Consider the following 25,038-nt stretch of genomic DNA (forward strand, 5'->3'; position numbering starts at 1 on the left):
ACACCAAAGAACTGATGCCTTCAAACTGTGGTGCTGGAGAATACTCCTGAAAATCCCTTGGACAGCAAGGAGATCAAACCAGTCAATCCTAAAGGAAATCAACCCTGAAAACTCATAGGAAGGACTGATGCTGAAGCTGAAGCTCCAGTATTCTGGTCATCTGATGAGAACAGCCGACTCATTAGAAAAGTCCCTGATGCTGGGAAAGACTGAGGGCAGAAGGAGAAGAGGGCATCAGAGGAGGAGATGGCTGAATGGCATCACTGATGCAATGGACATGAACTAGAGAATACTTCAGGAGATGGTGAGGGACAGGGAGGCCTGGGGTGCTGCAGTCCATGGGGTCACAAAGAGTCAGACAGGACTGGGTGACTGAACAACAACAATAAACTGTACATATACAAAATGTACAAGTTTTAACACGCGAATAAGCCTGTGAAACCATCACTGCACTCATGACAACAACCATTTGCAACCCCCATTTCCTCCTGCCCCGTTACTTCTCCCTCCCACCATCCCTCACCTCAGGGGTGTGTAAGCATGGACACCTGAGCCTGTCTGACCACCCAGCTTTCCAGAATCGAGGATGGACACCTGAGTCTGTCCACCTGTCCTTCTAGAATCTAGACCAGTGGTTCTCAACCAGGGCTATTCTGCTTTTCGAGAAACATTTAGCAAGGTCTGGAGACATTTTTGTCTGTCACAGTGCTGACACGAATGGGGGAAAGTTATTGAAATCCTGTGGTAGAGAGAGACCAGGGCTGCTGCTGAACGTCCTAGAGTTCACAGTATGGCCCCATCAACAAGGAATTATCCAGCCCAAAGTGTCAGCAGTGAAGAGGCAGAGAAGCCCAGTCTAGATTAAAACTTGAGCATCCAGGGAATTCCCTGGCGGTCCAGTGGTTAGACCCTACATTTCCACCGCTGAGGGCTTGGGTTTGGTCCCTGGTTGGGGAGCTAGGATCTCATAAGCTGAGTGGCACAGCCAAACTAAACAAAGAAAAAACCCTCGAGCATCCCATTTTCTGTGAAAGCCTCCCTGGCCTGCCCGCCACAATGAGTGCCAGACTTTGTTATCAGGTCTACCCTAACACCCCAAACACACCTCTATTTTAGCATTTATATCACTGTGTGTAAGTTCTGATTTACCTGTCTGCTCCATTATAATTACTTCAAAAGCAAAGACCACCTTTTTCCTCTGTAGATCTTCAGTGTGTAACAAAAGAGCTCATTCACTGTTTAGTAATTAAATTTTAAATAACTTATATTTAACAATCAATGAATAAGAGAGACAAGAGATAAAGAAGCACATATTCTCTTGGTTCTACCACACAAATCCTTTAAAAATGACATAAACAATACCAGCTTGCTGAGAAAACATTAGGGAATGCAGGTAAGAAAGAAGAAAAGAAACAAATAGAAAAGCAGTTTTTTGAATAGACAGAGCACTATCTAAAGATGGAAGAGGTAAACCCCACAAAGCAAATCCTCAAACTTGGAAATACAGTGCTAGGCTTTTACAGAACGAACCCCAGTATGTACTCCTACTTACTTGAGAACAGCAATCTCCTGAACGGTTATGGCCCTTTTATCTTTGGTTCCCATGTAGGAGAATATGTTTGGCTTGACTCTGATGAGACAAAAAAAAAACCATACGAAGTCACATACCGTTAGGAAATCACGCTTCTCATAATTTAAGATTTAAAATAAATATACTTAAAATAGTAACAGAGTAAAAGAAAAGTAAGGAGAAACTTTATTTAAAAATATATTCAGGAAAACATAAATTAGTGTTTCTTAAAAGCTAAGAAACTAAATGATGCCTGGACAACTCCCTCCTTATCTCTGTGTGACTTGGAATGTGTCAGAAAAGGAAGTAATGCGCTTCCTGCTGATTTCTTGCAATTCATATAATTAAATAACTGAAGGTAAAGACCTATCCATCCTAGATGTATCATGTATCACTTCAAAAATTTCACATTTTCAATTTCCAAAAGTTAATAGTTATATGAATTTTCCATGAATACATGCTATTTCTTTGTATAAAGCCAAATGCTACAACAAGGAACAGAATAGTTTTAATATGAAGATACAAGTAAGCTAGATAACTAAGAAGAATTTAATAAAAACTGCTCCACATGAATAGGAGAAAAACAGGAAGGATTTTTGAACTCTGAGCAATCCAGATCTCAGAGGAGCTCCCTTCCCAACCGTTTCTTCTCTCATTGGAATTGTCTTCTCCCCAGGGTTCAGGGACAGACGAGGCAAGAGAGAAAGCTAGCAGTAAATAAAATGCTGCTTTATTAGGTACTGTGTCCTATGGGATGAACTGTGTTCCCCTAAAATTTCTGTGTTGAGGCTGACTCCCGGTAGCTCCGAATCCAACAGGATTTGGAGCCAGAGCCATAAAAGAGGTTATTAAGTTAAAACGAGGCCCTCATTCAATTAGACTTGTGTCCTAGTATAAGAAGAGGAAACCTGGACTCACAGAGGACTCTGGGACACACACACTCAGAGGCAAGACCATGGGAGGGCACAGAGGAGGTGGCCACCTGCAAGCCACGGAAAGGCCTCAGCCAACAACCAAACCTGCCAGCACCCTCAGCTTGGGGCATCTAACCATCACAGCTTAGGAAAACGAATGGCTGTTATTGAAGCTACTCACTTCGCAGTATCTTGTTAAGGCAGTCAGAGCAAACTAATACAGTATGGACTATGTTTAAACCAGGTTAAATGCATATCAGAAAGTACATTTCCATTGTGTACAGATTTGCTCTGGTACCTGAATCCATTTCTGAAAATAAAACGGCAACCTGGCCCATCCTCAGAGACCCAAATTCTATTATGTTTGCATTCCTATGAGAAAATCTGACTGGTCTCAGGTTTCCAATCCAATTGATCTCTAGGAGTTCAGAATTCAGATTTAGCAGCAGACCCCTGCAACCACATCAAAGTTACGAGTTTTCAGGGGAGACAGTTATCTTTTCTTTTTTTCCCCCTAAATATTTATTTTTGGTTGGGCTGGGTCTTCACTGCTGCAAGTGTGCACTCTCTAGTTGCTGCGAGCAGGGGCTACTTTCTAGCGGTGGGGGGGAGGCTTCTGCCTGCGGTGGCTTCTCTTACCGCAGAGCAGGGGCTCTAGGGAGCTGGGCTTCAGTAGCAGCAGCACTCGGGCTCAGGAGTTGCAGCTCCTGGGCTCTAGAGCACAGGCTCAGTAGTTGAGGCTGAGGTGCAGGGGCTTAGTTGCTCTGTGGTATGTGGGATCTTCCTGGACCAGGGATCAAACCTGCGTCCCCTACAATGGCAGGCGGATTCTTAACCACTGGATCAGCAGGGAAGTCCAGTTAATTTTTACTGTAGCCAGATGGACTAGTAACTCTCTACTATATGTAACTATTTACTTAGAGAATTGTCATTTTGAATCACTGACCATATGCAAGGAGGGTAAAAAAAATTAATTCAACTATTGTCTACAAAAACTAAAACTGGGAATTCCCTGGCAGTCCAGTGGTTAGGACTCAGGACTTTCACTCCTGTGGCCCAGTTTCAAACCATGGTTGGCAAACTAGGATCCCACAAGGCACAGCCAAAACAATAAAAAAGCCTGTAACTGGGAGGTACATTTGCTACCTGTTTGCCTATTTTCCCATTCCCTTTTCATCAGCATGGAAAGAAGAAAAAATGTTTCCGTGTTTTGATTTTCATAGGCACAAGAACAAGATACTAACCTTAAATATTTGGACAACAGATTAATAGCATCCATGGTGTCTTTGTTTTCCTTGTACAGTACAAAGTGACAGTAACTTCCCCTAGATTTTGGCCAAGAATGTTTCCTTGGATCTTAAAAAAAAAAAAAGTTAAATGTTATGTACACCATAATAAACGTTAGCTGAGTTTTTCCTTATGAAACTCTACAAGATCATTTTTGCTAGAGAATCCTTGAGTGAGAAATCAGATCCAGACTGACAAGAAACACAGGTTAAGTGGTTATAGCTGTGTGGACCACAGGCATTATTAAATTCTCTGACTGCATACTTATCTGTCTCTATTTGAAATCAAAAGCGAGAAGTACAGGTCATATGACAAGTGATTAAACCTAATGAGCAATCTTCACACAGAGAAACACAGAGGAGTTCAACCATCCGGCCTCTGGTTTAGTTGATAAATAGATGTCTGAAAGGGGATCAACGGGCTCTCCAGAACGTAAGCAGACCAGGGGGCGCCAGCAGTCATGGAGGAACCCATAAACCTTGCTTGTCTTGCCAGTTAGGTGTTCCCACAAAAAGCCGGCTCGGTGACATGGTGAGACTTTCCAAAGGCCACTTCTGTCACAGAAGTTTAGGTAACACTAGGTCATTTACAAAGGTCTCCAGACAGAGAGAGCAGCTGGCATTCAATACCTAATTGTCAATCTTCAGGCAAGAGGAGACTTTAAAAATTAAAAGTCTGAGCCATTGCTACTTCAACTGCTCAACTTTTCAGAAACTGACAAACATTTCAAGACTTTGGAGAATCTGACTTTATAGCTGTTCTTTTAAACATTTAAATTATGCTACTAGAAACATCTATTCAAACAACATTAAGATTTAGACTTCATTGCTGAAAGGTGTTCTGAAAAACCAACACTTTGGGAAAAATGTGTAAGCCACAATTGCACTTCCCAGATGTTGTACAAGAATGTCCATGAGTCTCATGTGACACAGAGATGCAGCTGCTATTGACAATGCATTTAACTCACTTCATTTCTGTAACTCGTTGAAAGAAACAGACTGTGAAAAGATATTTTACACAATCCCTAGAAAAGTCTTTGTCTTTTAGAAATGTTCCTTTTTCTCTGTGCCTAAAATAACCCTTTATCATGAACTCATGAATTCTTCATCTTTAGAGACACTAGAAACTTCTGGTACTAAAGTTACTTATACACCTGCCTTTGCCAAGGCAAAAACCACTGCTTGACAGGTTAGTTATGTAAGCTACAATGCATAGAACAACCTGACCAATAAGTCATTTGGAAAACTGCCACAGCATGTATGCTTAAAGTATTACAGAAAAAGCACTGCAAGTATTTCTTTGGTTCTTGGTGTGAATTCCTTACAACTCATCCTCAGGAAATTGTGAACAGGGATACTATTTTTGGTTTTCCTTCCATCTCCCTCCATTTAAGCAAAGTTGTCTATACTTAGTACTTGTGACAGAAATCATTGGCATTTCATTTTACCTACATGAAACGCCAACCGCTCTTACCTGCTGCAGTTCTGACCTCTGTCCAAATGCACAGCATAAAGAGCACAAGAGAGCAGTATTTAATTTATAATAACATTAAAGTGCTTTAGAAGTGAACATGCAAATGGTCGCATGGGAAGCTGCTACCAAGGAACTCCTACAGCATCTGGTGGTTATGTGGTGGGTTGACAGCGATTTAGACATTAACAATGGAATGTCGCAGAGGCAAACAGTGAACAAGCAGAAAACTCACCGACAGGTTCAAGCCTCCCTGTCTCAATGCCCTCACAGTGGCCTGTTCATTGATCCTCAAAGCTGCAGTCTGTGCCCACAGGACATAGCAAAAGGTGTAAGACTGGATGCAAAATGCCTCCCCATCCAGAGATCTGTTTTCTTAAACATGGGAGGACGTGTACCAGAACACTATTCGTAATTATCTTTTGGTTGTTGAGGCTGCAAGTGATGACTGTTTTGTATTGTGCTTTTCTGTGTTCATGAATTTCCTGCACTGATTTTTTTATTTTAAAAAAATGCAAAAATTATGGAAAACACTTTTCAAACCAATAGATTTAAAAAGAGGTTGAAGAGACATCCGTCAAATGCAATGTTCTGACCTTGTCTGTATCATGATTTAAATGGGTCCTCTGTATGCAAAAGGCATTTCTGAGACAATTAGAGAAAAAGTGAACGTGCACTGGGTATGAGATATTAAGAAATTATTACTGATTTTGTCGGGAGGTGATAATGGTTTAGGGCTTTAGTCCTTTTCTATCAGATACATGCTGAAGTATTTACGTGTGGAATGAAGTATTACATACGATTTTCTTTAAAAATACCTCAACAAGGGAAAAAAAGTGTGAGGAACAGATTCAACAACAAAATGTTAATAATACTGAAGATGGTTGATGGGTACCCAGGGGCTCAATATACTACTTCCTTTACTTGTCTGCATGTTTGAAAATGTCCATAATAAAAAGTTAAAGAAATATTTGTGATAAAAGCTGATGAAGTGTAAGCTACATTTTCCTCTAACTACCCATTTGGTACATTTAGTGACAAGAAACAAATGAAACCACAAGACTAAAACACTAAGTGCTATTACACCTTACGAGAAACCATGACAACCGATATGAGTCTGGCTCACAAACATGCATCTTATTAGCAAATCCAAGCAGTGAGCATGCATTCAATTATCTCCTCTGTAAATAACATACAAGGATTCTTTTTCCAAGTGCACTCAGTACACAAACTGTTAATAAGCCTATGTATTGATTAACTGGAAATGTTTTGAATAATGGAAAATCAGTGAGTCTCAACTTCCTTTGGGCGATTTGTTTGACTTTATAAAACTCCAAATCCTTGGAATGTTAGATAGCAGTTTAAGTGAATTTAAAATAACTTTCACACATTTTTGAGACACGCTGATTTAAAATGCGAAAGCAACGAATTCTCAGGCTAGGAAGCAACCTTCTGATGGTCTGATACTGCAGCCCCAGGGAGAGGAGAAACAGAATCCAGATAAAAAAAGAAAACTACATTCAGGAAGATTCATGTATTGAGCAGAGATCCACATGAATAAAGAAGGAAAAACATTTGTAGCTCAAGAAAGACGACAGGATGGGTAGCATGCAGAACATTCTTTCCTTCTCATTCAAGACAATTTCCCCTGCTGCACCCCCACACACCCACCCTGCAGCTTACTCTGGGGTCCTGCTCCAGCCACCATCACCCAGCTCCCTCTCCATCAGCTCTTCCCCTTCAATATATCAGTATGCTCAGGGCTCTTTCATTCTAGTCAAACCTATGTCTCCCTCTCCTTAAGCATTTTCCTTTTCTTTGTCCTTCTCTTTATGGTGGATTTATTATCTTCCATCCTAACCTACTGTGTGAACTGGTTTCCAATCACTCCACTAAAACTGCTCTGGAAAAGACACCAATGATCCCCAAGATCCTAAAAATTGGTGGACGTGTTTCAGAGTTCTCATCTTGTTGGACCTGTCTGTAATATTTTCCATGGCCAACCACTCCATCACTGAAATCCCCTCTTCCTATGGATTCTGTAACACCAGTGTCTCCCAGAAAATGAACTTTTTATGTCTGGCTCTTCCTCCTTAGTCTCTGCAGATTCCTAGATACAGGTACGCCCCCTGGAAACCATTAATTTCACACAAAATGGATTATCTCTACATAGTACATGGTGAAAAAAAAATTTTTTTTAACTTAAGTCTTTAAAAAGTTTTTTGGAGATGTACACTGTTTATCTCAAAATATAAGTTAATTTACCTGAGTACACAGTCTATGATAATTATACAGTATTTTCAGAAAAATACCATAAGTATGCTTTGGTAGATAAATCAATGTGCCCTGTCTATCAGGTTGGATTAACACACCAAATAACATTAGGGTTAAAAGAGCTGGTATCAATAATTTGTGTTTGGCCATCATGATTTAGAGTCTATCACACCTGTATTTTAGGCTGTGTGGCTCTATCTGAGGTTAAGAATGTTGCAAACCTGCTACATGGTGCATGACCCACCAATAACAACTTACGTCAGGGTTTGGTAGTAAGGGAGCTCAAAACATTCCAACTTAGCTTTGCAATGAGGCTTTAAAAGCTAATCTGTTCAAATGCCAGGCGAGGTGCCCTAGGAGGACGAGCTGTCACTGTTTCTGGGTTCTGTCTGTATAGGCAAGAACTGCCGTCTCCAGACACCAGCTCTCCCTACGTTCCCAGAGTTGCTTACTTGAGGTGGCCCCCAGCTCGCGGGTGGGGCCAGGCCTGGAGATGCTCACGGGCTCTCCGGTGCCAGTCGGGCCTCTGAGGAGGTGGCAGAGAACACGCAGAGAGCAAGCCTCTCGTCCATCTCTGAATAAACGCCACAGCCCCTCAAGCCCAAAAGGGCCAGATCTTCGTCCACACACTGATTCAACTGGATCTGCCCTCATGCTTCTTTTTTAGTGAGAAATTAATATTTTATTGAAGACATGAGAAGGGAAAGGGGTGGTTCATCTCACACAGCTCAGTACCTCATTTGGAAAACCTTAAGGAAATTTTTTATTTGGGGGGGGGGGCAAAAAAAGGGAAGGTATGGCGTGGCATAAGCACAGAAAAGGCAGATAAACACAGAACACCAGAGATCCGGCACCATTCACTTGAGGGGCAAACTGCCGGCCACTGTGGCCTGCAAATACCAAGATAACAAAACTTGGCTGCCTCCAAGGAGGAGCAACCATTTCCAAGAAGCAACCAGTCTGAGAAACACATGCTTCTCCTTTTCCAATCTGCTTCCTCAGGACCACAGTTGTCAGAACAAGACCCTGCCGCTTCCTCCTGCCTTTGCAAAAAGGTGGCTGACCGATGAGGACTGCCTCTCTCCAAGGAACATCTCCGCAGCAGCCCTTCTCAACCTGGGTTCCTGGAGAGAATTAAGACTGAATGCAGCAAATCATCTATGTAGGAATTCACCTTCTCTCCTCCACTGCTAGGTAAGTTACCAGCTACATGCCGCTTGTGGGAGAATGGAAAAAACACAGTCACTCATGTCACTCCCCACTGGGCTTAGTTCTCCTGGACAACCCTGGCTGCGGAACAGCTGTCAAGGTGACATTTTATACTGTCACTCAGACATCAAAGAAACATATGGCACTCAAGCCATGAGCCTCTGAACTGAGAAGTGATTAACAACTCATGCCCTCAAGCAGTCCCAGAACACATCCTCTCACTGCCCTTTCTGGTTATCTGCTGAGAAGTGACCTCCAACTGCCACTTTCTCCTCCCCACTGCTCAAGGATTCTCACTTCTATATCACTATCCAGAGCTACTGACTCGACGACATGATTTTCTCAGGCACCGCTAACTCTTATTTCTGCTCCCATTTTTCTCACATCCTCTCCTTTCACTAGAACCACAGTTATAGACAATTAAGGCTTCATCCACTCACAGCATTATCCCAAGAGAATACTGACAAAGCACTGATTGTTTGAACAGTCTTCTGTTGTATAACAATTGTGGAGTTTTACTAAAACAAATATATCTAGAAGTAACTCTTCACTAACAGGCATCATCAATGGTAGGGGAGGAGGTGAGCAAACAATTTTTCCTTTTGTAGTTTTCATAAAAATTTTATCTACTGATCTGACAGATAAAAGAAGAAAAATTATCATCCAATATTTCTTAAGGTTATATGCAAATAGTTATTTTCATGGCTGTAGAACACAGAACATAAAGAAACAGGATTCACAGACAACACACCCACTTCAGACGAATGCTACTCAGTGAAACATGGGCTTGGGTGAAGGGGTGGTTTTCTATATATTCCATGTTTTTTATGTGTAGTCAACAAGGTACTCACGGGTGGAAAGCAGCGGCACTGTTAATACAGGGACTTTGCAGTATATGTCACTGGGAGAGGTGACAAGCAGTTCCTGTTCATCTGAAAGCTTTCTTACCTCCATTAAGAGGACAGAATGAATTACCTTCTTCTTCTTCTGAATTACCACTCGGCCTGCCCTGCTCTTCAGGGAACGTATTAAATTACATAAGACTCTCTCTCTGGCACCACTGTCATTACAGTAAATCCGTACTCACATGTAAGACCTACTGCCCCCTTTACCAGACACACGACTGTGTGATTGTGACTGTGATTTCAGATGCAGGATTGCTCTAGCATCTGAAAGACTGTTCACCTTCTTTGAAGGAATGATATGGTCAATATCCTTCTCTGAACAACTGCAAAATGACCCATGAGTGTGAACAGGCAGGGAGAATGAGGAGGCAGAAGAAACGCCAGGTCACAAGCCCACTTACTTGCCAGAGCCTTTTTTCCAGCGGCATGATAGGCTACTATATATTTCTTCCCCTCTCTGTCTTCTGTTTTTGTCTCTAATCCTGGAAACAGAGATTTAATCGCTTGATGGATGATGGTTCTTTTCTCTTTGGTGTCCTCAATAACCTATTAAAAACACAGATAATGATACTAATTTAACAAACATTAAATAAAGGAAATAATACTAAAGAATTAGTAAAAACACTACTTATCTTAATAATGATATAAAGTAACCAAAGTAGAAGGGCACAATTTCAGAAGTCTTTTTTTTTCTTTAATTATTTTTTTATTGAAGTATAGTTGATTTACAATGTTTCAGGTGTAGAGGAAAGTGATTCAATTATACATATATAATTACAAGATATTAAACATAGATAGCTCCCTGTGGTATATGGTAGGTCTTTATTGTTTACTATACATATACTAGTTTGTATCAGTTAATCCCAAATTCCTAATTTATTAGTCCCTCACCCCTTTCTCCTTTGGTAACCTTAAATTTGTTCTATCTGTGAGTCTGTTTCTGTTTTGCAAATAATTCATTTGTATCATATTTTAGACTACATGTAAGTGGTATCACATAGTATTTATCTTTCTCTGTCTTACTTCCCTTAGTAGATCCCTCCATGTTGAATATTATTTCATTCTTTTTTATGGCTAAGTAGGATCCCAGCATATGTATGTACTACATCTTACTTACCCATTCATCTGTTGAAGGATATTTAGGTGCCTTTTATATCAGAAATCTTTTAGACCTTTACAAATTGCAAATCCTAAAAATCCATTTATTGAGTCTGTCCAGCTGCCAGGTACTGTTACCTATTATTTTATAATCACGGTCTTATTTAATCTCCATCAGTTTCCTATCAAGCCACCAGCACATTTATTTAGAGATGAGGAAAGTGAGGCTGAGAGAAGTTAAGATTATATATTTGGAGGGGAGCAGAGCCAGATGTGAATTCCAGGCCATCCAATTCCATAGTCACCCATCACAGACGCTCTCTTTCAGGGACTCAGCTAAACAATGAACACCTCAGGGCTCACAGATGGAAAAGCAGGTGAGCTGTGTGTTTGGGGATATCAGAAACTCAATTCCCTGAATAATGCAATCTAATCTACTCCTGTGTCTATTGAACCCTGCCCTATACTGAGGAACTTTATAACGACAATTCAGTATATTTGTTTACTAAAAGAGAAAAATCTACATCAAGAAAATGTAAACTTACTAGTTATACAACTGTTTTTCAATTTCTGAATGTATCTTACACTGAGAAATACATTTCATACCTGGATTCAGTATCCAGCAATATATATTAATATATGATGGGTTAGTTGCTAAGTCGTGTCTGACTCTTGCGACCCCATGGACTGTAGCCTGCTAGGTTCCTCTGTCCATGGGATTCTCCAGGCAAGAATACTGGAGTGTGCTGCCATTTCCTTCTCCAATATATTAACATGTGTATGCACCTTATTAAAAATCTAAAAAAATGTACAGAACAGTACTTAACCCTTATAATGTGCAATACACTGTTATTTCCTATTTCATTACATTATAAAAATGTTGGTTAGCAAGAACAGTTTCTCTGAAGAGGTAAACAAAAATCGACAAATCTCTGGCCAGGCGTTACAAATAAAATAAGAAATGAAAGAGGAGAAATAACAACCAATAACACAGAAATACAGAAATCCATAAGAGAATACTGTGAACAACTATATGCCAATAAAGTTTCTCCACCAATCTAGAAGAAATGGATGAGTTTCAAGAACATACAGTCCACCAAAACTGAATCAGGAAGAAACAGATAATTTGAACAGATGGAGCACTAGAAATGAAACAGAATCTGTAATAAAAAATACTCCCTGCAAACAAAGGTCCAAGACCAGATGGCTTCACTGGGGAATTCCATCAAGCATACAAAGAGAAACTTACACTGATCCTTCTCAAACTCTTAAGAGGAGGGAACCGTCCCAAAGTCATTTTAAGAAGTCATCATCCCATACCAAAACCAGACAAAGACACTCATTATAAAGAAAAATATTATCTTTGATGTAAAAAATTTTAACAAAATATTAGCAAGCCGAATCTAACAACACATAAAAAAGACTATATACTATAATCCAGTTGGATTCATCCCAGGGTCACAAGGATGGCTCAACACATGCAAATCAATCAATGTGAGGGACTTTCCCTGGCAGTCCAGTGGTTAAGACTCTGCTTTCACCGCAGGGGGCACAGTTTTGATCTCTGGTAGGGAAACTAAGATCCCACATGCTACGGCCAAAAAAAAGAAAATTAATGTGATACATCAACAAAAGACAAAACCATATGATCATCTCAATAGAAGCATAAGAAGTATTTGATAAAATTTAACATCCATTCATGATATAAACTCTTACCAAAGTAGGTACAGAAAACAAACAAAAGCAAAACTAAACAAATGGAACCTAATCAAACTTACAAGCTTTTGAACAGCAAAGAAAACCATCAACAAAAATGAAGACAATCTACCAACTGTAAGAAAACATTTGCAAATGATGTGACTGACAACAGACTCACTTCCAAAATATAAACAGCTCATACAGCTCAATACAAAAACAAACAAACAAAAAACCCAATCAAAAATTGGGCAGAAGATCCAAATGGCTATTTCTCCAAAGAAGATAACAGACATGTGAAAAGATGCTCAACACCGCTAATTATCAGATAAATGCAAAACAAAACTACAATGAGGTACCACCTCACACCATTCAGAATGGTCATCATTAAAAAGTGTACAAATAAATGCTGCAAAGGGTGTGGAGAAAAGGAAACTCTCTTAAACGGTTGGTGGGAATGTGAATGGTGCAGGCACTATGTAGAATAATCTGAAGGTTCCTCAAGAAACTAAAAATAGAATTACCATATGAACCAGCCATCCCACTCCTGGACATATATTTGGACAAAACTATAATTTGAAAAGATACATGTTCATGGCAGCACTATTTATAATAGCCAAGACATGAAAACAACCTATATATTGACAGATGAATGGATAAAGATGAGGTATTTATACAATGTAATACTACTCAGCCATAAAGAAGGAAATAATGCCATCAGCGGCAACATGGATGGACCTAGACATACGTATCCTAAACGAAGTAAGTCAGAAAGAGAAAGACAAATAAAACAGGATATACCTTACATGTGGAGTCTAAAATATGGTACAAATGAACTTATTTACAAAACAGAAACATACTGACAGACACAGAGAACAAACTAAAGGTAACCAAAGGAGAAAGAGGGTGGGAGAGGAATAAATTAGGAGTTTGTCATTAACAGATACAAACTACTATATACAAAAACATAAAAAACAAGGTCCTACTGTATAGCACAGGGAACTAACATATTCAATATCTTAAAATAAACCCTAATGGAGGGAATTCCCTGGCGTCCAATGGTGAGGACTCCATGCTCCCACTGCAGTAGGCATGGGTTCAATCCCTGGATGGGGAAACTAAGATCCCAAAGGCCACAGTGAGGCCAAAAACACACAGAAACAAACAAACCTAATGAGAAGGAATATGAAAAAAGAAAAAAAAAAAAAAAAAAAAAAATATGGGCTTCCTTGGTGGTCCAGTGGTTAAGAAGCCGCCTGCCAATGCAGGGGACACTGGTTCAATCCCGGGTCCAGGAAGATCCCACATGCCCTGAAGCAATTAAGCCATGGAGCCTGTGCTCTAGAACCTGTGCTCTGCAACAAGAGAAGCCCCTGCAGTGAGAAGCCCATGCACCGCAATTAGAGAGTAACTCTCGCTCGCCACAACTAGAGGAAGCCCATGCACAGTAATGAAGACCCAGAGCAACCAAAAATAAAAAATAAGTAAATAAATAAATAAATATTAAAAAAAAAAATATATATATATATATAAACTGAATCACTTTGCTGCACACCAGAAAATAACACAACACTGCAATGAAAAAAAAAAATGTTGGTTAAGATACAGTACACTAATTTCATGACCCACTGATGGACTGTAACCTGCAAGCTAATAAGATGTAATATAACCACTACTAGCTAAACCTAAGAATATTCTAGCAAAATAAAAAATATAAATGAATATGTATGTAAAGGAAAAATACATTATAATATAGATAAGAGATTTTTCATATCGAAAAGTGAGTCTAGGGGAATCCCTGGTGGTCCGGTGGTTAGGACTCTGCAGGTTCGATACCTGATGGGGGAACAAGTTGAGTGACACAGAAAAAAAAAAAAAACAAAACTGAATCTAGATCTAGAATTCACTGGAAGCAATGAGATGGAACCACAGTTTGTATGTATGAGTGAATACATATTCAGATCTCAAAAATTCAGATGAGGACACACCTACCCACGGTTCATGCTCTTTAAGGTAAAATCTTTCAGTAGATGGCATAACTATAATTTTTAAGGTGATAATAAATCTTGCCATCTCTGTAGGAAAAAGCATATTATAGAGATAATATATTACTACACTGCCTGGACCATCCTCCTAGAGTGCTCTCAAAATCAATTCTTGGGAATTTCCTTCTTGGCATTGTTGACTATTTTGTCTATGAGTAAATTCAGTCATTAAAGATCTCTACAATTTTAATAGTACATACTTCTGAGAAATTTTGGTGGGGAGAAGAGGAGATGAGGGTTGGAGGCAAATAATAAATTCTGAAAGTGAAAAAAGTGAAAGTGACATCACTCAGTCGTGTCCGACTCTTTGCGACCCTATGGACTTTGCCTGCCAGGCTCCTCCGTCCATGGGATTTTCCAGGCAAAAATACTAGAGTGGGTTGCCATTTTCTTCTCCAGGGGATCTTCCCAACCCAGGGATCGAACTCAGGTCTTCCATGTTGCAGGCAGACTCTCTACTGTCTGAGCCATGGAGGAATCCCCCAAAATTCTGAGAAGTTACAGTAAACTCTTTTTACCTGGGAGCAATGGAAGTGGCAATTTCAGACAACCCAAAATCCAGCAAGTCATCAAAATATAGTACAAGATGAATTTAACACAAACTTACAATTCTAAAAGTCTTGTGCTACAAGATTCTTAGAATCTTGTAATGTATTTTCTTTGCTACAGAGATCACCTAGAGCTGCTGTGTCCCTTATGGTAACCACCAGCCGTACATGGCAACTGAGCACTTGACACATGGCAAGTCTGAAATGAGATGTGCTACCAGTATAAAGTGACACAGGATTCTGAAGACTTAGTAGGAAAAAAAGAAAATAAAACATGTCGTTAGTAATTCTGAAAATACTGATTACATATTAAAATATTTTGATAATAGTAGGGCAAATAAAATATATCATCAAAATTATTTGCCTGTTTGTTTTTCCATTTTTTGAAGATTTGATATTGAAAACAAGTCTCGCATCACAATTTCACTGGACAGGACCATGGTGGTGGTAGTTTAGTTGTTAAGTCATGTCCAACTCTGGTGACCTTGTGCACTGTAGCCCACCAGGCTCCTCTGTCCATGGAAATCTCCAGGCAAGAATACTGGAGTGGGTTACCATTTCCATTTCCTTCTCCAGGGGATCTTCCCAAGCCAAGGACTGAACCCATGTCTCCTGCATTGCAAGCAGATTCTTTACTGTTGAGCCACCAGCGACAGCACTAACTGAGAAGAGTAAAACTTCCATAACAAACAGCTTTTAAAAAGGCATTTACTGTTCTATTTAGTAGCTGAGCCCTTTTTTGAAAGAACAGAAGTAGTCTCAAGATAAGCAAAACAACACTCCCTTACCTCCTTCCCCCAATTCCCCTCCCTTCCAGTGCCCCATTGGAGACCAGGAGGCCTTTGGAGCTGGGGCCATGGCCTCCCTGTCAGGACCACACTGTCAGGCTGTGACAGTTCTTTGCAGCAGACACTGTGTGATACAATGGTCACTCTGCAATTCCAAATAGCAGATTTTTTTGTCCATTTGTGGTCATGTAAAAAAAATTTTTTTAAAGCAAAAATATAACTTTTTTTTTTCTTTTGGCCATAGTTTATCTGAATACTTGTTACCTGTCACTGATAAAAAATATTTTTTAACACAGTGCTCTTTTAGATCAAATAGGGCAAGTCCATCCTTTTGTTAACTACTGTAATTCTTCCAGAAGACACTTATTAAACATCCACCCAAAAAGACGCAATGAAAACCTTAAAAAAAACTTTTCACATGTTTTTGCACTACTTACCTCAATGGCAACACTGGTTTCCTTATTTTTAAAAAGCTGGAGCTCTTCTAAACGCTGCTTTTCTTCAGCTGTTAAAACTGTAAATACATCTTCTGAAGGATCCTTTAAAATAACCATGAGAACTCCCAGTGAGTCACACACAGAATTTGAGGCTGTCAAAGCTCTGTATTTCTATGATCTCCAGGAAATATTATTTTTATACAGAAGGTGACTTTTGCTAGAGAGCTGTTCCTACCTCTTCATCTACTGGGACAGACAAGTCACTCAAATGGCTGATTCGTCCATCTCTTCCTATTTCATGAACAACGAAGTCAGAGTATCTGAGGAAAAGAAAATCAGAGCATTAACATTTTGCTGCCTATTAATTTTAGGAGAAAGTTTGTCAACAGTAAGCCTTATTATTGTGCAAAACAGGTATTAAAAATAAAAACTTTCAGTGCAGAGTCATGTAGTTATTTTTTCTGGTTTCATGATGAAGTCTAATCCACACCTTGGCCTGGTACCAGGTACAGAAAAGACCTTCTGAGCTTCTAGAATATTCTTCCAGAAAAATGCCTAGATCAAAGCTTATTAATGTTGCCCTATGGTTATATAGGTCATTCTAAAGTGAATCATGAAACACAGCAAATTTAATTAAATTGGAAGCCAGTGTATCTACCTTGGGCCACCCTGAAGCTTACCTTTATGCTAAATACTTTACATACATTATTTAAAGTCCTATTAACTATTCCCAGGTAGCATGACCCATTTTTCAGACAGGGATTCTGAGGCTCAGAGGAGTTAAGTAACTATCAAGTAGCTGAACTACATTTACATCCAGATCCACCTGGCTACAAAGACCACCTTCTTTCTTCTATCAATGTGGCCCATTCAGGTAAAAGAGTTTAAGATTTTAAGACCAATTCAAGGGAAAACTCAAAACCATTTAATTACCATTGAAAGTAATTTATTTTAAGGAAATACCCATTCACATACTAACAAAGCATGCCACAGGGAAACTGCTATTTTTTACTCATTTTATATTCAAATAGTTTCATTTACTCATTTGGGCAGCTTTCCTTCATCCTATTCCTGACTGACCACTGGTGTGAAAAATCCTTGCGGATAGAATGCTAAATGGAAGAATAGACTGATTTCTTTTTAAAGTAAAGAGTTAATAAAACAAAAATAACTTGATACGAAAACAAAACGAACCTTTCTTTTAAGATTCCTGAGAATCCCTGGTGAGAGCTTACGAACTTGGTGATGCCCACATCCAGCTCCGACAGCCCATGCTTCATCATGTCTGCAAAGCTCTCCACTTCCTCCTCCTCCTCACCCTCCTCTGAGAGGCCATCTTCCTCCTCCTCTTCCTCTGACGGAACTTCAGAGTTCTTTTTACCCTGTCCAGCAGTTTCGGGAGGCCCAGGCACCTTTTCGCTGCTGGGTAGAGAGCTGTTCTCTAGCCCATCTTGACCTGTGTTTGGGCAGCATTCTGAGACCTTCTGTCTCTTGGCCTCCTCAGCTGAGGCCACACTGTCATTATCTTCGATGGCAACGGACGCCCGTTTCAATGACACACTAGCCATTTCTGTCATCTCCATTTTCAAGTATCCAAGAAAACATTTAAGAGAACCTTTTAGAAGGAAGAGAGCAGGTGGTAAAAATCACTTCTATACAGAATTGGGTTTCAGCAAACAGAGGCACAGTTAACTTTGTTCCTAAGGTCTTAAGGATCAATTATTAAAATAATTATTCCAAATATGCTTTTAGTGGCATAGAAAAAATGGTACAACACTTCTGCAGGGAATTTGATATCAAAAGCCTTTAAAATATGTATGCCTTTTGACCCAAAAATACTTCTTTAAGTGATTATCCTAAGAAGTTAATTAAAGTGTTTCAAGTTTTAGCTGTAAGGATGCTCATCTCAGTGCTTTCACATTAAAGAAAATTAAGAACAATGACATTAAGGTACATAAGCTGAACAAAATGTAAAAACAATGTTCAAAGAAACTGGAAAAGGCAGTTACTTCGAGGAGAGGGTAGAGGTGGCTGGGGACAGCAGGAAGACTTGTTTTCACTGAATACCGCAGTTGTATCACCTAACTTTTGCTTCATGGATCTTGCTATCTTTTCAAAAAACTGATTAAGATAAACGTGTATACATATATTCACTGACATGAACACATACTCATACCATGTCATTTTTTTTTCTTTCTTCTTTTTAAAGCAAGGAGAATGAGATTTCCCTAGTGGTCCAGAGCCTTCCAATGCAGGGGATGTGGGTCCGATCACTGGTTGGGAACTAAATCCCATATGTCTCGGGACAACTAAGCCTGAGCCTCAGCTACTGAGCCTAAGCACTTTAGAGCCTGGGTATACAACTAGAGAAGCCCACACACAATGAAGACTCAGCACAGCCAAAAAATAAAAAATGGACTTAAAAAAAAAGCAAGGAGAATAAAGAGTTCTTTAAGTACAGAGTTTCAGTTTTGCAAGATAAAAAAAGAGCTTTACATATTGACTGCACAACGTGTATGAACTTAACACTACTGAACTATATACTTAAAAATGGTCAGAATGATGTTGTGTGTACTTTGCCACAATTAAAAAAATACAGATCATTTAAAGCTAGTACACAAATTACTGAGCAGAAGTCTAGGAAGCCGTATATACTTTGCATGAAGAGCACACATTTATTAATATCTAAGACTGCAAGTGCCTGTCTAATTTGATTTTATTTGATGCTCTAGGTGAAACAGGGATAAGGCTTTTTCTTACTGTAATTCTATTGCTATTTAGTTGCTAAGTCATGTCTGGCTCTTTTGCAACCCCATAGACTGCGGCCCGCCAGGTTCCTTCCATGGGACTTCCTAGGCAAGAATACTGGAGGGGGCTGCCGTTTGCTTCTCCGGGGGACCTTTCCGACTCTGGGTTCGAACCCGTGTCTCCGCATTGCAGAGTGGCTCCTTTACCACTGAGCCACCTGGGAAGCCTTGTATTAATTATATACGGAGATGCTTAAAGTAACATACAAACTCAGTAAACATAAAGAACATAAATGAGCAGAACATCCTAGTTCTCCTAGTTAACCAGAATCCCATCTATAGAAGCATCTACGGCAGAGCAATAATGGTGAACTAAATTTTAAGAAACCATGTTTGATCTTGCCTCATTGTCAAAAATCAAGAATGGAAAGAAAAGGAAAAAAGGATCATGACGGCTACAAAAAAAGGGTGGGAAAGGTAGAGAAAAATGTGAGTAAAAATAATTTTGTTTGAAAGACAAAAAAAAAAAATTAAGAAAATGGAAGAAACCAAGAAACAGGAACAGAAGTGGACTGCAACTAGTTATACAATTCATAAAATTATCTCTTAATTCAAGTAAGAAAGCACTTATTTTTTACGTGTTCTAAGCAAGGTTTAGCAAAAGAGAACACTGACTTATGTGATGTTGGTGCTATTTCATTCTCATTTTATTTCAACAAAACTGCCCTCAGAGCTTGTACACCAGTGAGGGCCAGGGCCTGGGGCTTACTTGGAGACATGGCAACACACAGAGGACCATGGGGATCTGGTGGTGAGGGTGTCTGAGAAGACCCATTCCTAATCAAAGACCAGAAGTGAACACAAGAGCTAAGCTTTGGGGACTGCGTAAGAGAGAGGCTGTGGAAAAGGGGGGAGGAAGGTGGCGCGGCATGCATAGGAGCTGGAGGAACCCCACCAGGCTGGCCCTGCATCACCAAGAGTAAAGCGTACAAGCAGGGAGCCTGGAGTTAAAGCTGGGAGCTGGCTGAAGCCACAGCAGGCTGAATGGAGGGAATTACATCTGAAAAACCAAACTGCCATCTGATTCATGAGTCAGAGATATTTCTCAGCATCTTTTCAAAGAGAAAGATGGGGTTAGGCTGGAAGATTAGGTAAGACAACAACCGAGGAAAGAAATCAGCTTGATCAAAGGCTGAGGCAAGGGTAACAGAAGGTGGAGGTGGGTTCAGGAACATTTAGGAGGGGGTGCGGACAGGACTGGGTGACCAATGTGGGAGGAAAGAGGAAATACTATAGGATGACTCAGGTTTTCCATCCTGGGGACTTGAGCGGGTAGGGGAACTCTTCCTGACACGGGGACCCCAGAAAGAGGCGCGGGGGCCTGGGGGTGGGGAGGGGACAAGCGCATGTACAGTCCAGCAAAGCTGCTGGCACCTGGCGGACACCCTGAGTCACTTATCACACTGTGTCACACAGTCTTCCCCCCAAACCCACAACGGCTCCCCAGAGGCGGTGTGGACCTCGACCAGGAACTGAGCACGGCTTGTGAGCTGCTGGCCCGGAACAGTGGCCTCCGGAGCGAGCAGCACGGCTGCAGAAGCACCTGCAGGAAGCCAAGAAGAAGGCGCGGCCACCGAGACGCCCCAGGTGTGAAGACACACCTGCGCCATGTGATTATCCTGCCTGGGGTGGTGGGCTGCATGGTGGGCATCTACAATGGCAAGACCTTCAACCAAGTGGAAATTAAGCCTGAGATGATCAGCCACAGCCTAGGCGAGTTCTCAGTCGCCTACAACCCGGTGACATCTGGGCCACCCACTTGTCCCAATTCACTCCCCTCAAGTAGCCTGCCAGCTAAAAGAGACACAGACATCTCTAGAAGAAAACAGCCCCCACCCCCACCCCAAGTCCCCAGCTGGCATGACAGGATCTACCAGGAGGTCCTGATACCCTTCCGAGTCCTGCACCCTGCTCTCTTCAGGGAGGGCTCAGGCTTTATGGTGAGCTGCACGTCTACCTCCTTCCCAGAATGCAGAGAACTCATCACGCTCTTTCTCAGCAACCTGAGGGCCACGAGCCTTGACAGAAACACCAGTTACTTCCTCTTCCCCATTCTGCTTCGGCACCGTCCATCATCCGCTGTGTTGATTTCCAGTCCTCCACACACGCCGCTAACTCAGGCCCAGCCCCCACAGGTGCCAATCCCAGCCTGACTGCTCACAGAACTCTCTCCAGTAGGAGGTCCTCCATATCTGTATTCTCAGATCAACCTAGTCTCACCTGACAGGATGGACATGAAACTGAGCCAGCTCCAGGAGAGACTGAAGGATGGGGAGCCTGGTGTGCTGCAATCCTGGGCATTGCAGAGTCCGACACGACCGACCAGCTCAACACTGCCACCACCACCACCACCACCTGTCCTTTAAGACTCATCTGAAGACCTTGAGGCCCAAATTCCATGCCCTCCTCTCTATTAAGTCCACGTCTTCCCATTTTACCTCCCTTCGTGTGCACTATCCATATAGGCACCCCAACACCAGGCTTTCCCGCCCCACCTTCCAGCTGTGTAACTGGTCAGAGTAAATACCCTCTCCTAGCCCCTGTTCTTCAGCTGAAAAACACGAATAATATGTGCTTCATAGGACTGTTGTGAAAATGAAATGAGATGACAGAGTGGCTAGCCACAGTAGGAACTAAATAAATGCTAGTCTCTTGTCCTCCTTCAAGAGGTGTGCAGACTCTCTGAGGATATTAATTCTCTAATACCTGCCAGAGAATCCAGAGAAGTATAATAAGCATCAGTGGATATTTTTGAGACGTCTTGAAACAGGTGCTGAAGCTCTTCGCCATCTACCGAGATCAAAGACACACTAAGTAGCAATTCCCTCATGAAATACTGGTCCTGGGCGATGACATCAACGGCCACTAACATCACAAAAAAGAGAAAACCAGACGCTGCAGGCCCCTGAAAGGACATGCTGTTGTCTATGAAGTTCTTACTGACTGAAACCATGTCTACTAGTCTAGATGGCATAAAGAGACAGAAGATGTTACGTTCACCACCACCACGGGGAAGCGATCAGCAGAAGCCTGAATGTGGAAAGCTTAACAAGGATTAAGACAGTCCCTCAACTAATGAAAAGCAACAGGAAAAGGAGGAAAGAGGAATGTACAAATAGATAAACCTGGATCTTTCTTTGAATCCAGGTTTAACAAGCCAACTGTTAAAAATGTATTTATGAGACAATCAGGGGTACTGAAATAGTGGGGACAGTTGATGACATTAAGATAGTATGGTCAACTTTTAAGGTGCAATATCACTATTCAACTCAGTCGCTCAGTCGTGTCCAACTCTTTGCAACCCCGTGGACTGCAGCATGCCAGGCTTCCCTGTCCATCACCAACTCCCGGCGCTTGCTCAAACTCATGTCCATCGAGTTGGTGATGCCATCCAATCATCTTGTCCTCTGTCATCCCCTTCTCCTCCTGCCTTCAATCTTTCCCAGCATCAGGGTCTTTTCTAAGAAGTCAATTCTTCGCATCAGGTGGTCAAAGTATTGGAGCTTCAACTTCAGCAATATCACTGTGGTTACACTTAAAAATAGAAGCTCTATGTTTTAGAGATACAGACTGAAATCTTTATGGTTGAAAAGATATGAAGTCTGGACTTTGTTTCAAAATAATTTACCAGTGGTGAATGCAAGTGGAGTGGGGTACAGATTTAAAACAAGACTGGCCATGAGTTGATAATTGTTGAAACTGGGTGATGGGAACATGGGGATGTCATCACGTCATTCTGCCTACTGTGTATGTCTGAAATGTTTTACTATCAAAGTTCAAGGTATAAAAAGATACACTAATTGTTCTACTGTCATCAAACCACCACTCTTTCCAGCTCTACTGCTCCCTCTCTCCGACCACCTGTTCTTCAAACACACCAAGACCTCCAGTTCCCAGATACCACCTCTTCCACCTTCATTTCTTCAAGTACTCCAAAGCTCAACAACTCCAAACTCCTAACCAACGCTCAGCACTCTTGCTCACTAGTCCTGCTGCAAGATCCCTGCTAAACCTCAACTGAGGACCAATTCTGCTGCCTCCACCTGTGCTCCTGGCCGGAGAACACAAGGCCAGGTGAGTGGACTTCTTCTCATGACAACCCTCCAGGCTGTCTTGCCATCCCTCCAACTCCTGTGTGCCATTCACAAAGAGAACAGGGGTCCTCAGGCAGTGCACCTCCTACCAGCACATTCACAAAACCCCCTATTGTAACCACTGCCAAGCAACGGAGGCCCTCGGAAGGGAGGTCCAGACTCATTTTAACATTCACTCGCTCCTCGTACCTCAACAAACACTCACCGTGCACCTCTGTGCCGGGCGTTATTCCAGGCGCCACACACGACACAACACGACACACAAGCAAGTCAAATAAACACCCCACCAGCATGAAGCTCATCTGGCCTCTACTCCATGCTTTTCTCCTGCCTCTGGAGGTGCTCTTTTCCCCTCCTACTCAACTTGCTGCTTACATCTGGCTTCCCCGGGTTCCTTCCCCCGTTCTGATCCCTTCTCAGTCTCCTTTTCCAGCCAAGACCCATCTCGAACTCCCTGTTCACTCAAGGGTCCAAGGCAGTGAGAACAACAGCCAAACAATGATAGCGTGTGCACAGTGAGTTCTTTCAAGCCTCTCTTCAGCCTTGTGACTTATGTGTCATTATTATTCCCACCTTAGCCCCTAAAAAACTGAAGCCCAGAGAGTATCTTGCACTAGTTCACACAGCTAGTAAGAGGTGGAGTCAAACATCAAATTCAACATGCCCTAAAGTGATCCCATCTTTTCCCACCACAAATGCACTTCTTTTAAATTGCATCTCTTACCTCAAAAAATCTTACCAACAAATTACCAGTCACCTAAGCCAAAATACGGGTATCACTCCATCCCCTCATCTTCCCCTATGTGAATGAAATTCTAGAAGGCTTAGGACAGCATTGTTACACCTAACATCCCTGGAATGAGGATATTAGCAGATGGTGGCTCTGAAGTATCAACCACTGATGTCAACTCTTGTTTGGTGAGTGGCAGTTTGGGCATGTGACTTGGCGTCTGATCTAGGTTGTGCCATTTACCAAGTGAGCCACCACTCTTAAGTCTCAGCTCCTTTCTCTGTAAAGCAGAAAAATGATGACATGGTCAAAGGTCTAATCTAGCTGTTGCTATTCAACTATTGGTCATTAATATTTATTATGGATGCTTTCCACTGCAGAACTGTGCTGCTGAGTCTGGGAAAAAAATCAAAGCTTCTTATGGTTCTTTTCTGGGCTAATGGTTAAGCATGGCTCTCTCCTTCAAACATTTCAGTTTTAAGAGACCCTCAAAGCACTGCCAAGAGCACCAAATAAACGGGCCTTTAGTATTTTTTGGCAGTCTTTTTCTTGATACTTGTGGACAATTGCCTGATCTCTTTTTCTTGTTACATTTAATTGCAAAGACAAGCTCATTAAACAAAATTATACTTTCCATTTGTTTTAGCCGATGGCCCTAATACAGACATTAATAATTAAGGTGTATGTAGCACAAGTGATTATAAATCACTTAATATATATTTTGTTAAGTTCTGTCTATGGGCCTAGAAGCTGAGGACATATTTACTAGAACAGCTGTGCAAACTTCTGGACCAGGAGAGGCAGAACTAAAATCAGCATCAATTTCTTAAGCAGAAAATACATAAACGAGAAGACTGAAATGAAATATAATTTCCAAATAAGAGAGGACCATGTGAACATCCAAGAGACTGAGAAGAATTTAACCTGAAAGATGGAACAACCCTGACTGCACCCATTCGACTGCTCCAAGGAAATGAGCTTCGCATTCAGGAAAATCCAAATATACATATTCAAGTCTTCTACGGCAAAGCTGTAAAAAATGACTGGCTTTAAAAAACGGGAGGAAAAAAAGGGGGGCGGGGAGGGATGGGAAGTAAAAGGCTTAGCTTTATGAGTTTTTAAATGGTATTAAAATTTCAAAAATGTTCGAAAAACATAAAGCTGCAC

General features: G+C 41.2%; 1 protein-coding gene across 1 annotated transcript in view; it reads right to left on the bottom strand.

Moving 5' to 3' along the window:
- Positions 1-25,038, bottom strand: part of PUS7 (pseudouridine synthase 7) — a 52,670-nt gene that overhangs the window by 25,414 nt on the left and 2,218 nt on the right. The window contains exons 2-7 of the mRNA XM_043463014.1: positions 17,435-17,855; positions 16,476-16,560; positions 16,241-16,342; positions 10,031-10,175; positions 3,729-3,840; positions 1,553-1,630 (exon numbers count right to left, since the gene is read on the bottom strand). Of these exons, the coding sequence (XP_043318949.1) occupies positions 1,553-1,630; positions 3,729-3,840; positions 10,031-10,175; positions 16,241-16,342; positions 16,476-16,560; positions 17,435-17,855 (943 nt within the window). The remainder of the gene's footprint in view (positions 1-1,552; positions 1,631-3,728; positions 3,841-10,030; positions 10,176-16,240; positions 16,343-16,475; positions 16,561-17,434; positions 17,856-25,038) is intronic.

The sequence above is a fragment of the Cervus canadensis genome, chromosome 3 (genome assembly GCF_019320065.1).
Source record: "Cervus canadensis isolate Bull #8, Minnesota chromosome 3, ASM1932006v1, whole genome shotgun sequence".
Lineage (NCBI taxonomy): Eukaryota > Metazoa > Chordata > Mammalia > Artiodactyla > Cervidae > Cervus > Cervus canadensis.